The sequence below is a fragment of the Dendropsophus ebraccatus genome, chromosome 9 (assembly GCF_027789765.1).
Source record: "Dendropsophus ebraccatus isolate aDenEbr1 chromosome 9, aDenEbr1.pat, whole genome shotgun sequence".
Classification (NCBI taxonomy): domain Eukaryota; kingdom Metazoa; phylum Chordata; class Amphibia; order Anura; family Hylidae; genus Dendropsophus; species Dendropsophus ebraccatus.
Window position 1 is genome coordinate 64198871 of NC_091462.1, and position 15445 is coordinate 64214315.

The 15445-nt window shown below is 43.3% G+C and overlaps 1 protein-coding gene across 2 annotated transcripts in view; it reads right to left on the reverse strand.

The window, feature by feature from the left end:
* Nucleotides 1-15445, reverse strand: part of WDR75 (WD repeat domain 75) — an 85529-nt gene that overhangs the window by 62021 nt on the left and 8063 nt on the right. For both annotated transcript variants that reach the window (XM_069983542.1, XM_069983543.1), the window contains exons 2-5: nt 7731-7860; nt 4164-4229; nt 2126-2216; nt 786-910 (exon numbers count right to left, since the gene is read on the reverse strand). In XM_069983542.1, coding sequence (XP_069839643.1) covers nt 786-910; nt 2126-2216; nt 4164-4229; nt 7731-7860 — 412 coding nt within the window. The remainder of the gene's footprint in view (nt 1-785; nt 911-2125; nt 2217-4163; nt 4230-7730; nt 7861-15445) is intronic.

Genomic DNA, 15445 nt, shown 5'->3' on the forward strand with positions numbered 1-15445 from the left:
GCCCGCTTCCCATGTACAGCGCCATCCTATGCACGGATATCGGGCCGGTGCTCAAGCACTGGAGGCCGGCCCGCCCCCAGTGGGAAGGAATTCCATTGAGCACCGGCCCTGTACCCATGCATAGGATGGCGCCGTACACGGGAACTGGGCTGTAGGTCGAAAAACCGACCGCGGCACCGGCTTCCCCGTGACGGTGCCGTTCTATCAGTGGGTCAAATTAAAGAGGATGAAACCAAAGCCTTCCTATGATTTTCGTGTACTCATTAATTAAAAAGCAGTGTTAAAAAAGCACATTTCTGAACAACGTTGTGAATTTTTGTGCAATGGTTCAAAATGTTGTGCAAATCACAGGAAAGGTTGCAAACTATTGATCACCTCAGCTGATTGCGATCTTTCAACATGTTGAAAAATCCAGATCACGTCGGTGGCCCCCAACGGCAGCAGTAGCAGACAGTCCCCCAACGTCAATAGCAAGCAGGGAAGCAGGCGATGAAATGACAGGTTGGCGTTCACTTCCCCCTTATTATTGTGCCGTGTAATACAGTATTTACTCACATAAGATGTGAAGAAAAAAAAACAAAAAAAACCACACTTGCAGTTATCTGCATGGTGCAAAGACATGGGACTTCTCACTGCACTGATAGGGCTCCCAGAACACAAACCAGAATCAGTAACTGTTCCATTCCAACACTACCTTATTCAGGGCTTTTTCTAGCCATGTACAGAGGAATTTTAGATTCAGCTTTTTTACATTAACTTGCACATACTTTCTTATAAAGACTTACATTTCTTCCAACAGCTGTTGCTTTTGGCGACTGGCTGACATCTGCAAATACTTCTATCAGTTCTTTTGCTTCACATTCTTGTTCTGTAGACTTGGGAAGCTTTACCGTCATCAACTGAAATACTTCTGAAAAATTAAGATTCGATGGTTGTTATGGATAAAGCACTAGCACTACAGGCAAAGGCGCTTTATAGAGGAAGCACAAAGTACATGGGTGGTGAAATCAAAGATTTCCCACATTTAAAGGTATATGTAACAGTGTAGGCAAACAGCACAGCGCTGCTTGCACACTTCTAAAAATACAAGAGAGGGGATTCATAAAGTTAAGGAGCAGATGTAAGGAGCAGATAGATGCAATGGGTGGAAGGGCATATACAGATAGGTAAAATTAATATAAGTATTAAGACTGGAGTTCATAATAGGGATAAGCAATATGGCCTACAAATAAATATGTAAACCTTGGATGGACTATACATTAAGACCACTTTTGTGATGTTTGCTGAAGCAATGTAATTAGTGGCAAAATGGGGGGAGGCTTTAATTGATAATAAAGCACAAGTATGGGGGGGGGGGTTCTTTACTTTTTGGTCATAATAATGGACTTTATTGGGAAAGATTTAGTTTTTTTTAAACATCTATCACAGTACTAATATAGCAAAATTAGATCAATACAGCCCTATAGACACATTCAGTGAATCAAAGTGACCCTGTACCCACAATCTGCCCACCCCAAACTGCTTGTACCTTCAGATAGCTGCTTTTAATCCAAGTTCTGTCCTGGGGTCCGTTCGGCAGGTGATGCAGTTATTGTCCTAAAAAACAACTTTTAAACTTGCAGCTCTGTGTCAAACTGGCGTGGCCTAGAGTGTGTGTGCATTAGGCTGGCACAACCTCTCTGTCCCTCCTCCCCGCCCTCTTCATTATTTGGAATGCCCCAGGCAGATTTTCTCCTATTCATCAGCTGTGTGAGCACGGCACATGGGCTGGATCGTTAAGGCACCTGTGCAGTGTTCACTGCAGAGGAATAGGAAAAATCCTGCCAGTGACATTCCTAATGATGAAGAGGGCGGGGAGGGAGAGACGGAAGGGTGGTGCAAAGTTAGGGCACAGATACTCTAGGCAACGGCAGTTTGGCACAGGGCCGCAAGTTTAAAAGTTGTTAAAATCAGCTATCCGAAGGTACAAGTGGTTGGGGGGGGGGGGGGGGAGGGGGAAAAATTGTGGGTACAGAGTGGCTTTAAGGAAAATATATGTATATATACGCCCAATGAACACTGCAGTATGTATGGCATATAGATAAAAACCTACACTCAGTATACAACAGTAAGAACATATACTTACCTGAAGAGTCATTGTTTTGAGTAATAACACACACAGAATCGTGTTTCGGAAGAGTATACAGGCCATAAATTTTTTTCCCGATTAGAAATGTCTAAAAACAAAAAATACAACATTAACACTGATGCATCTGATAAAAAGAACTCATAATCACCCCTAAGTCTGACATCTGTGCTTTTTATGTTATGAGCTTTTTCCCCTAAACCCTAAAATGTAAGTACTGTATTTAAAAAAAAAAAAAAAAAAAAAGGACAAAGAATACAAAGACACATACATAAAAAAAAAAAAAAAAATTAGCACAATTGCAGACTATTACCCTACACACAGTACAGAACAGGACTCATACAGTATAAAACTACTGACACCCGTTTTGCTGCAAGTTTTCTTCCTGGAATAAACTGCACGTAGCAGCGAAACATGCATCAGGTTTTGGGGATCCAGTCTCCCCTCTATTGATTAACAGTGTCATGCTTTGAACTTGAACTACCGATACTTTTTCTTCTTAGATATATTTCCTAAATTGTCTTCTGTGTAGTTCTTCTTACAGGCACCATGTTGTTTATGCATCTACTTTTGAATATTTGCCTAATTTTCATATCAGGGCAGAACTAATGGAAATAGAACCTCTCTGCAATTCCTCTTTATACTGCATATTATATAAAACTTTCAACACAGGGGTTTTATACCGTTCTGTCCTGTTCTGTACTATGTAAAGGAAAAGTCTGTAATTTTGTTCATTGTTATTTTTGTATATATTTTTATATTCTATGTCTTTGTTTTTTTCCATGACTTTTTTTTTTCAATAACATTTTTTTTCTTTTTTTCTCATGTTCATTCTGTATTTTATGTGTGGGATATCATTATTATTTTGGGAGTTCTTTTTTTTCTAAGAAATCTAGGATAAAGCTAAGTCTCTCTGCTTGTCTCATGAACGAACAGTATGTGACGCATATATGGACACATTACCTGTGACGCGTCTTTTGTGGTGATGCAACGGATATGAAGCCCTTATGTGTAATCTTCTGCACTACTGCATACAGCTATCCTGGATGATCGTATAGCCATAGGGAATTTGTTTTCTATTCCATAATCTATTTATTATACTTCCAGTCTAATCTAGAGGTCTCAATACACAATTGTCCTGCCTGTTAGCTACACTGTGAGTCACTTTTAAAATAGAGACAAGAGGATGATGGATAATGTTTCTCTACTGGCACACTATAATGTATACATTAACCTGTTGATACCTGAACTGTCCCACCACTTGTATATGACATGGTCTAAGCTGCAAACTATTATGTGGAGAAAATGGCCAGTTTGTTATTATTCTGGCGAATGTTTGTACCCTCTTGAGTGTTTTGCCTGGGATATTGGTGTATCTTTCATCTAGAATTTTTTCCCCTGGCTTCTGAAAAGTATTCACTTTCATAATGCTATTGTATCTGAGCCTTGCATGGTATCTATCCTAGGGCATTACCAGAGTATTTAGGGTAAGATTTGAGACTGGATTGCCCAAGAGGGGCTGATCTCCAATTAGGTAGGGACAGAACTTTTATAATAAATATAGGGTAAGCTTAAGGAGCTGACAACAGCATTTTAACTTATATCAATAAAAGGTTACATTTTACTAATCCTTCTGTGATATCTGTTTAACTAGTGACAAATTTTTCATTTTGATGATAATCTCTTTTAATACAATGGTGGTGTGTTTGGCTCAATTTTCTAGAAAATGTAGGAGCTGCCAGTTTATTCTTTGTTGTAAATACACACTTATCCCACCCATTGCATATTTTATACTGCAGATTTTACACTAAAAATTTGCAGTGTAAATCTTTGTACACCAAAACAAAATCAATACATTTAAAATGAAATTGCAGAACTGCTGCAGATACGCACAGGTGAATGTACCTTAAAAAATACAATGGAAAGAGTAAATAGTTCAATATGAAATCCATATTAAATTATTTACGGTTTCCATTGTATTTTTTCATATTATGAATAAGCAAGTGGAACAATACAACTTCGCTAAAGAAGAAATTACCTTTATTAGAATGCCATCAATGAAGTCCCATAACTTAACTGTGCCATCCAAAGAGCAAGAGTAGAGCTGTAAAATAAGCATGTAATAAGTAAATAAGAAAAAAACAGTAGCACCAATAGCTTGCTTAGACTTTACTGAGGTGCAGAGGCAGCCGCAAGATATGTAATTTATTAAAAGGACTATCGCTTAATAAATAAGGACCAGACTACTGTCCTGTACATTACCTAAATCTAAGATTGTATCAAATCCCTGCTGCCTATTCCCTGTACTGTGCACATTCCACCCAGTGAAAAAGTTGCAGCTCAGGAAAAGATATGGGACAGCTCTTCTGTGACACTGCAAGCTGCAACACTGAATCACAGTAAATGGCTGTACTGGAAGTTCCAAAGGGCTCCATTATAATTTTGTCAGCTGCTACTTTAGCAGTGAGATGGAGATGAAGAGGCAGTGCATGCGCTGCTGTGCCCGTCTGCCCCTTTATAGCATAGCATTGATCAGTGTTAGGCTGGGCTCACACATTTTTGCAAACTGTGTGCATCCGTTTTTCCATTGACTTCCATTGTAAAAAAAAAAAAAAAAAGTTGGTCAACCATGTTTTTTGTCAGTCAAAAAGGAAAAAAAGGATCCGTTTTGATCAGTCTTTTTTTTTTATAATAGAAGTCAATGAAAAAACAGATGCCCACAGTTGCATCCGTTTTTTTCATCCGTTTTCCATCAGTTTTTTGCAAAAACGTAGTGTGAACCCAGCCTTATCTGCGTGTGCGTTTAGGGGTTAATGGTGGGCGGTCTGCCATTGACAGTGAGGACCAGCTCCTGAGCTGGCCCTGCCACAGTCACTCACTGGCTGGACGGGACCTACAGGGGCCTCAGATGCAGCCGGAGTATGGACCAGGTAAAGTATGCTTCAGGCGGTGACAGGTTAAGAAGGCCTCTTAAAAATGACAGTTTGGGACCCACAGCGGATCAGTCCTGTGTGAGTCTACCCTAAGGGTGCGTTCACACGTACAGGATCTGCACCAGATTTGAATCTGCAACAGATCCGCAGCAGATTTCATGGTCCAGATTGGATTTGCCTTGAATCTGCAACTTCAAATCAGCACCATCAAATCTGCTGCAGATCCTTTACATGTGAACGCACCCTAAAGGTATTCATTTTTTTTTTAAAAGCAGTCAAATAAAATTATATAGGTTGCCTATTGTAATCGAGTCAGGAATTAATTTTTCTTCCTGCAATGGGGCATGAGGGTTCTGCCTTCCACTGGATCAACAACAAAGTTGAACTCTGATGTTTTTTTTCCCAACCTCATTAACTATGAAAGCATGATACAACAACAAAAAACAAAACACATTTACAGTCATATTTAAAGGGGTAGAGCAGCGGTAAACAATTATTCACAGAATAACACACATTACAAAGTTATACAACTTTGTAATGTATGTTATGTCTGTGAATGGCCCCCTTCCCCGTGTCCCACCACCCCCACCCGTGTACCCGGAAGTGTGGTGCGCTATACATACCTGTCACGTGCCGACTCGTCTCCGATCTTCAGTCAGCGATGTCTTCTTCGGCCGAATCCCTCCGTCCGTCTTGAGTGCCGGCCGCCCTCTGCCGTGTCATCGGCTGCTCAGCCTCGATTGGCTGAGCATAACTGTGCTCAGGCAATCGCGGCTGAGCATCTGATGACGCTGAAGAGGGCGGCCGGCACTCAGGACGCTCGGAGGGATTCGGCCCGGCCGTCCAAAGACGACATTGCTGACTGAAGATCGGAGACGAGTCGGCACGTGACAGGTATGTATAGCGCACCAAACTTCAGGGTACACGGGTGGGGGTGGTGGGATACGGGGAAGGGGGCCATTCACAGACATAACATACATTACAAAGTTGTATAACTTTGTAATGAGTGTTATTTTGTGAATTAAAGTTTAGCTCCGCACTACCCCTTTAAGTCGTTGTCCTAGACCAGGGGTGTCAAACTTGCAACCCTCCAACTGTTGCATTGCTACAATTTCCATTATCCATAGGTAGCCAAAGAAAAAGGTTTAACTGTCCAGGTATGATGGGAACTGTACTTTTGAAACAGCTAGAGGGCCACAGTTTAAACACCTGTGTTCTAAAGGAACATGTAGGCAGAGGAGTTACACCGAGTTGCCAATGTTATAACTTGCAACTTGTAATGCTTGTAGTAGTGCTTGTAATCCAAATCCACTCTTATACCAAAGCAAATTTTCCCATAAGAAATCATTGAAATGTAGACAATTGGTTCCACACCCCAAAAATCATTTTATAATCATTATAGCAGCAGTGTGTATAGCTGAGTGTGAGTGCAAGCACATTATAGCAGCAGTGTGTATAGCTGAATGTGAGTGCAAGCACATTATAGCAGCAGTGTGTATAGCTGAGTGTGAGTGCAAGCACATTATAGCAGAAATGGAGAGGATGGGAAACACAAGGACTGATAGAGACTGCAGGGAGCATGAAGGAATGAGCAGGGCAGATGTGGACACAGTATAGAGGCACTCTCTGTCCGGGGAGAGAGGGGTTTAAGCTATAAAGAGATTACCCCCCACAGTCCTGTCCCTTGATGCAAGCCCCAGCCTGAAGTGGATCTGCTATAAATTGGAAGGTGAGAGAGACTTCCTGGGTCAGAGTACTGTGCTGCAGACCCCGCTATGCAGGCCATGCCCCTCCCTCACTCACGCTAAAACCCAATACCAGGAGCTCTTAAACCAAAGCAATGCTCTCAAACCAAGTCACAATTTTGAAAAACTGTAAGCTCTTCTTGCAAAACGCTCTTAAACCAAGTTACTCTTAAACCAAGGTACTCTTAAACCAAGGTACTCTTAAACCAAGGTACTCTTAAACCAAGGTACTCTTAAACCAAGGTACCACTGTACACTTATTACAGGAAATGCACGTAAAGTGTTTTTTTTCAGCGCACTTACTACTGCATCAAGCCATCACTTCCTGGATAACATGGTGATGTCACAACCAAACTCCCAGAGCTGTGCGGGCTGTGACTGCTGGAGAGGATGATGGCAGAGGGACTCTCAGTGTCCCTCCAGTGCCCTGTGTCCCTCTGTGTCCTCCTGCCATCATCCTTTCCAGCAGCCACAGCCCACACAGCTCTGGGAGTTTAAGGGGTAATGACACGCTGCAGCCTGTCATTAACGGTGACGGCCCAGTAACTCACTGCAGCCGGCCCCCCACCTCCTATGAAGCGCGCTCCGCTCCGGAGCACGCTTCAGAGGAAAGGACGTACCGGTATGCCAAGGGTCGTCTGGGGACAGTGACCCATGGTGTACCATTAAGTCCAAAGTCATCTAGGGGTTAATGGCCATGCCACTTCAAACTTTTGATACATCACAATACAAACTTTAACTGATCTGTAAATGAACAGATGGCAAAAAGCTTCACAGAAGCCATACTCCTGGAAGAAATTTCTGCAGATAGCAGTCTACCTATGGAACCATCTCTTGCAGAGAAAAAAAAAATTAGACTAAGAAAACATGTTCACCTTTACCTGAAACTATACATGAAAACATTCCCAGGCTAGTTTTATTCCTCACCTGTAAAGGATTATTTGAATTGAGTTCAATGCCCGTAACCAAATCCTTGTGACTCCACAATACATGTATGCATTGCTCTGTGACAATGCTGAAAACTTTTATAGAGTCACCCGAGACACAGATAAGGTACCTGCAAAATGAAAACAAAAAAAATTAAACTTGTAAGGGTTGTCCACTGAAAAGCTTTTTCTTTCAAATCAGATGGGGTCAGAAAGTTATATAAATCTGTATGGGTATAAAAACTGGCACCAAGGTGGGCAGATGGGCGTTTTTTCCTGATTTGAATTAAGTAACTGGTGTTTTCAAAGAGTTAAAGAGGTTGTCCAGTGAAAAAATGTTTTATTTCAAATCAACTGGTGTCAGAAAGTTATATAGATTTGTAATTTATTTCTATTTAAAAACCTCAAGTCTTCCCATACTTATCAGCTGCTGTATGTCCTGCAGGACAAGTAGTTTAGTCTGACAGTGCTTTTGCTGCCATCTCTTGCAGAGACAAGAACTCTCCAGTGTAGGAGAGGTTTCTATGGGAATCCCCATAGAAAAAGTCTCTTGCTCTGGACAGTAAAGCAGTCATACAGCTACATATAATAGGAATGCAGCAACACAAAAAGTTAATAAACTGTAATGAAGAGTCAAAGAGGAGTTGTGGCTCAGCACTTGTGCGGCACTCCGACACACCTGACCGTCTCTTTCTCCTCCCTCTTCTTCATGAATAATCTCTGCTACCCGGCCTCCCGCTTTAGGCCGTATTCCACGGGACGATTATGGTTCAGATTATCGTTAAATCGTTCGAATCTAAGCTATAATCGTTCGGTTAAATAGCAGTTAACAATTAACGACCGAACGAGAAATCGTTGATCGTTTAATAAGACCTGGACCTATTTTTATCGTTGCTCGTTCGCAAATCGTTCGCATTGAATAAGACGTTGTTCGGATGTTTGCAGTAGTGACGAACGCAACAGCGACGACAAGACAAACGCAAGAATGATCATAAGTAACGATTATTGTTCCATGTAAATGGGTGAACGACTTCAGGTCTTCCGCAATAGCGGATGTTTGGATCGTTTATTGTTAACGATTATGCGAACGATAATCGTCCTGTGGAATAGGGCCCTTACTCAGCTGTCAGTCAGTGTCTTTGATTACAGATAAGTCCTCTGTTGACAGTTTATGTCTAAAAGAAACACTCAGATATAGTTGATTCTCCCAGTCCAAATGTGTTGGAACTGTGGTCTAGGGGTAAATCACCTGTCTAGAGACCCAACAGCATTTTTTCCTTGGTTCGATTCCCCTGATGGAAATAAAATAGTTTGTTTTTTTTTCTTTATTGCTATCTCATTATCATTTTTAAGGCTGGGTTCACACTATGTATATTTGAGGCTGTATTTGTGAGGCTGTATAGCAACCAAAACCAGGAGTGGATTGAAAACACAGAAAGGCTCTGTTCACATAATGTTGTAATTGAGTGCATGGCCATCATTTAATGGCAAATATTTGCTGTTATTTTAAAACAACGGCTGTGGTATTGAAATAATGGCCGTTATTTACCGTTATATGGCGGCCATCCACTCAATTTCAACATTGTGTGAACAGATCCTTTCTGTGTTTTCAATCCACTCCTGGTTTTGGTTGCTATGAGGACCTGACATGAGGACCAAATACTGCCTGAAATATACATAGTGTGAACCCAGCCCCCAGGTGTAAATAATTCATTGAATGAAAAAAATTTATTTTAAAACTAATTTGGACCTTATTGGGAAGTGTTATGCTGCGTTTACACGGAACGATAATTCACCCGATCGTACAATTAACGATTTCGAAGTAAGTTTTTTTTTTTTATAACGATCAGCATTTAGACGGAACGATATATCGTACGGAAAGATCGTTTTGCGATCATTTTTCGATCGCTTAAACCTATCTCGCACATAAGTAAAATCGGTGAACGACTGTTTACACGGAACGATCAGCGATTTTTTTGCGAACGACAAACAACGATTTAAGAACATGTTCAAAGATGAAAATGAATGATTTCTCGCTCGTCGTTTGATCGTTCGCTGCATTTACACCTACGATTATCGTTCGAATTCGTGCAAATCATTATCGTGCAAATTCGCATGATAATCGTTCCGTATAAACGCAGCATTAGCACTTTTAAATATGATATATTAATGAGAAACAATCAAATATAAATAACTGTATTTTATTTCCATCAGGAGAATCAAACCACGGGAAATAAATAGAGATGAGCGAACCGGGTTCGGGTTCGAGTCCATCCGAACCCGATCGTTCGGCATTAGATTAGCGGTAGCTGCTGAACTTGGATAAAGCTCTAAGGTTGTCTGGAAAACATGGATACAACCTATGACTATATCCATGTTTTCCACATAGCCTTATGGCTTTATCCAACTTCAGCAGCCACCGCTAATCAAATGTCGAAAGTTCGGGTTCAGATGGACTTGAGCATACTCGAGGTTCGCTCATCTCTAGAAATAAATGCTTTTGGTCTCTAGACAGGTGATTTACCCCAAGACCACAGATCCAACTATATCTTAGGGCCCTTTTACACAGAAAGATTATCTGACAGATTATCTGCCAAAGATTTGAAGCCAAAACCAGGAACAGATAATAAACAGAGATCAGGTCATACAGGAAAGCCTGAGATTTCTCCTCTTTTCAAATCCAGTCCTGGCCTTGGCTTCAAATCTTTGGCAGATAATCTGTCAGATAATCTTTCTGTGTAAAAGGGCCCTGAGTGTTTGTTTCTGACATAAACTGCATACAGAGGACTGATCTGCAATCAGAGACACTGGCTGACAGCTGAGCAAGCAGGAGGCCAGGCAGCAGAGATTATTCATGAAGAGGAGAAAGGAATAGGTGGTGAGGTAAGCTAGAGTGTTACAAGCGCTGAGAAAAAATGTCACTTTAACTCTTTACACTTATTACAGTAAGAGACCCAAGATTGTGCATAATCAACTATACACACAAATTATATAAAGGTAACATGCTCACTAGGAAACTGCCAATTACTGCACACTGTCAGCCCCTCAGTTAGGGCCCAGGTGCTGACAGTTGCACCCGAACGGTGCACTGGGGAGCCAAGGATTGCCCCCAGTGGTCCAATGGAGTTAATTTACACATTTTACTGAATAAAATTTCTTTCAAAAAGATGCGATCACAGGTTCAGCGCTGGATAGAAAAGGTAGGGAGCTACTGGGAGCTATTAGCAGGTTTTTCTTTCAGCAGCCACCGATAATGTTGCACGCTTGGGTTTGGACAAACCACAGCATGCTCCAAGTTCATTCAACTCTACTAAGTGCTTCTTCACACTCAAACTACCTATGGAGTGGAGAGGTGGAGGACTTAGCACCAAGACTCCAACTTATCAAAACTTGATTATAGTCAGCTTTTGTAAGCGATAGTTAACCACTTAGTGACCGCCGATATAGTTTTTACAGCCTTAAAGAGGTAGTGCAGCGCTAAAAAAAATATTCAAAGAATAACACACATTACAAAGCTATACAACTTTGTAATGTATGTTATGTCTGTGAATCGCCCCTTCCCCGTGTCCCACCACCCCCGCCCGTGTACCCGGAAGTGTGTGGTGCATTATACATTACCTGATCCGTGTCAAGGCCGTCCGCCATCTTGTGCCAAACGTCATCTTCGGATGGACGAATCGCTGCCGCCAACCCCCCTCCGCCTCGTCACAACTGTGCTCAGCCGCGATTGGCTGAGCACAGTTATGCTCAGCCAATCGCGGCTAAGCGGCTGATGACGCGGGGACGGCTTCGACACGGATCAGGTAATGTATAATGCACCACACACTTCCGGGTACACGGGCGGGGGTGGGGACGGCCTCGACACGGATCAGGTAATGTAAAATGCACCACACACTTCCGGGTACACGGGCGGGGGTGGTGGGACACGGGGAAGGGGGCGATTCACAGACATAACATACATTCCAAAGTTGTATAACTTTGTAATGTGTGTTATTCTGTGAATAATTTTTTAGCGCCGCACTACCCCTTTAACTAATAGGCCTTATTTCAACCTATATATGTTTTTACGTCATGATTGAAATAAGGATCTGCCGTGTTCCTGCACCAGCATGGTCAATAATCAGTAAGACAGCTGATCCCCCCCCCCCCTGCTATAACTACCTAGAGCGGAGAATCCTCCAAAGTACAATAAGGGGTACATTAACCCATTACATGCGGCTGTCAAATCACAACAGCAGCATGTAAAGCAGACGTGTCAAATTCAGGTCCTCCAGCTGTTTTAAACTACAGTTCCCATCATGATGGTACTTGTAGTTTTGCAACAGCTGGAGGGCCTGAGTTTGACATCCCTGATGTAAAGGATTGCGGTGGTGTTATGCCTACGGATCTAAGTCCAGCAGCGTGATCTGGCATGCCATCAGTTTCCATGGCAGTCCCGGGGGGTTTCTGAAGGCCCCCAGGCCTGTCATGTGTAGACTGCCTGTCAACATTATTCAGACATATATATTGCACAAATTCAATAGAGTGTGCAATAAAACAGACTCCCCCATCTTACTCTTCCAATAACAAAATGTCATTTTATTCCCCATACAGAACAAATTGTTACATAAAACACTCAAAAAAGTATACAGCTGCATCAGTAACTCCAAAAGTTATAAAACTTTATTTTTACTACATGCTAAATAGCATATACTTAAAGCAATTGTACCATCAGTACATTTACTTTAAGATGTTCACATACATAGAACAGCGCTGACGCGGTCCTTTTCCCATGTACGGCGATGATACATTCGCTTTAAAGAAAATTTATAATAATCACAACTTACCAGTAAGTGAAGTGCCGTGGGGGGAATGGAGTTTAATATGGCCAAAGGTAGGGCTGAGCGATATTGGCCTAAATCAATATCGCGGTTTATCGCGGTTGTAGCTGCGGTAACGATAATTGAATGATAATTATGACACGCCCCTTTTTTGCAAACCACACCCACTTGCTATGCCAAACGAGCAATATTTTGATTAAAAAAAAGTAAAAAAAAAAAAAAAAAAAAAGTAATGTCGTCATTATTAGAGGGTCTCAGCAGAGACCTGGACGTGTATCTACAGGGGGTTACATAGGGAAAGGGGTGTATGACTGTAAAGGGAGGGGCAGATATGGGGTGTATTACTATACAGGGGGGCTGATAGCAGTGTATGTCTATATGGGGGGCTGATAGTGTATGACTATACAGGGGGGACGGACGGGTGTATGATATACGGGGGGCAGATAGGGGTGTATGTGTATACGGGGGCTGATAGCAGTGTATGACTATACAGGGGGGACGGATGGGTGTATGACTACAGGGGGGCTGATAGTGTATGACTATACAGGGGGGACGGATGGGTGTATGACTACAGGGGGGCTGATAGTGTATGACTATACAGGGAGGACGGATAGGGGTGTATGACTACAGGGGGGCTGATAGTGTATGACTATACAGGGAGGACGGATAGGGGTGTATGACTACAGGGGGGCTGATAGTGTATGACTATACAGGGAGGACGGATAGGGGTGTATGACTATACAGGGAGGACGGATAGGGGTGTATGACTATACAGGGAGGACGGATAGGGGTGTATGACTATACAGGGAGGACGGATAGGGGTGTATGACTACAAAGGGGCTGATAGTGTATGACTATACAGGGAGGACGGACAGGGGTGTATGACTATACAGGGGGGCTGATAGCAATGTATGTCTATACGGGGGGCTGATAGCAGTATATGACTAAACGGGGGCTGATAGGGGTGTATTACTATACGGGGGGCTGATAGGGGTGTATTACTATACGGGGGCGGATAGGGGTGTATGACTATACGGGGGGGCGGATAGGGGTGTATGACTATACGGGGGGCGGATAGGGGTGGATAGAGGTGTATGACTATATAGGGGGCACATAGGGGTGGATAGGGGTGTATGACTATATAGGGGGCACATAGGGATAGATGGCGGATAGGGGTGTATGACTATAGGGGGGACGATTAGGGCTTTATTACTATATAAGGGGCACATAGGGATGAAGGTATGGGAAGTACAGTGCTGCAGCTTAGGAGGAATGAATGGGCTGCAGCAGGCAGGATGCCACACACATAACTTATAGGAGACATTGCTGTGTGCTGCAGCCCATTCATTCCTCCTACGCTGCAGCACTGTACTGTTAATGATGCTGATGGAACTACAGTACGGCAGCCTCCCAAATGCTGCTCCACCATATCCTGCCCGTGTCCTCCCTGCACACACAGGACAACAGGTGCAGCGCTTCCCGGTCATGTGTGTGTGGTGCGAGATCGCTCGTACGGGACAGGACTGATGGGGGGGGGCGCTCGGACGGGACTGGGGGGGGGGGGGGGGGGGGCGTTCGTACAGGACTGATCCGGGAGGGGATACTGGGACGGGTGCAGGCGCATTGGTAACGGGCGGGGGGGGGGGGGGGGGGGGGGGGGGGGGCGCTTGTACGGGCCGGGTGCAGGAGGATGGGGCACTCAGACACTCTCACCACTGCTGCTCCTCCTCCACCTCCCGCTCTGATATCAGTGTCCCTGCACATAACGTGCAGCGCTCACGCCGGGCCGCACGTGTGTGTGTGTTGGGGGACGCTCTGACAGGGGGAAGGTACTGACAAGCCGGGACTGGAGCAGGGAGGAGGCGCTCCGACAGGTTGGACAGCTCAGACCAGGAGATAAAAATACAAAAATACCGCAGATACCGTCCTGGCCAAGTTGAGGTCGGTTAACCGACGCCAGAGACGGTATCGGTATTTTTGCGGTATACCGCCCAGCCCTAGCCAAAGGTACCAAGTGGTTGCCACAAAAATAGGCATCAAAGTAAAAATAGAATAAAAAAAAAAAAAAATTTGATTTTGAGCCACTGATGTCGCACTGCCAACAAACAAACATGGCTGCCACATGGCAAACATGGCTGCCACATCAAACATAGTTGAGTGCAGCCTTGCCCAAAGTGGTCCTGGGTATAAAGACTGGCACCAAGGTGGGCAGATGGGCATCTGATTTGCATTAAATGGGCACTGTCGTTTTTTTTTTTGTTTGTTTTTTTAATGAATAGTAAATAAAATTTGGAAACACTTTCTAATTTACTCCTATTAAAAATGTTGTTATTATCACAATTAAAATAAAAGATATAAATTCTGCCAGCAGGGGGCACTGTTTCTGTTTTTTCATGTCTCTCCTCTTATGACGAAAATCATGACTGATGAAAAAAAAAAAAAAAGTCATGAATGCTCGCTCCCGCACAGGCCAGTAACTTGATTGGCAGATCTACAGAGCGCGCTGCGCGTTCACAGTGATGATACAGGACAGTGCAGTTCTGTGGTTCTGTGGCGCTCTGACACACAGGAAAGTTATCGCCTGCTGCTGAAAACAACCTCTGGTCCCTGGAAGTGAATACCCTGCCGGCTCATACAGGACAAGGATTACTCATTTCACTCAGGTAATATAATTTGTGGTAAAATCGGGACCTGAGGGTGGTTTCTTCTTATGGCCCCAGTGACCACCCTGCTCCCTGGGGAGATAAGAATAGGCCATCTGAAGGCCCCGATTTTATAATGTTTATTACAATGCCTCTGTGTCATCACTACTCTGCTTGTTATGTGCCCCGGTTAGGCTAGGTTCACACTGCGTTTTCAGCATCCGTTTAACGCATCCGTTTTTTGAAAAAAACGC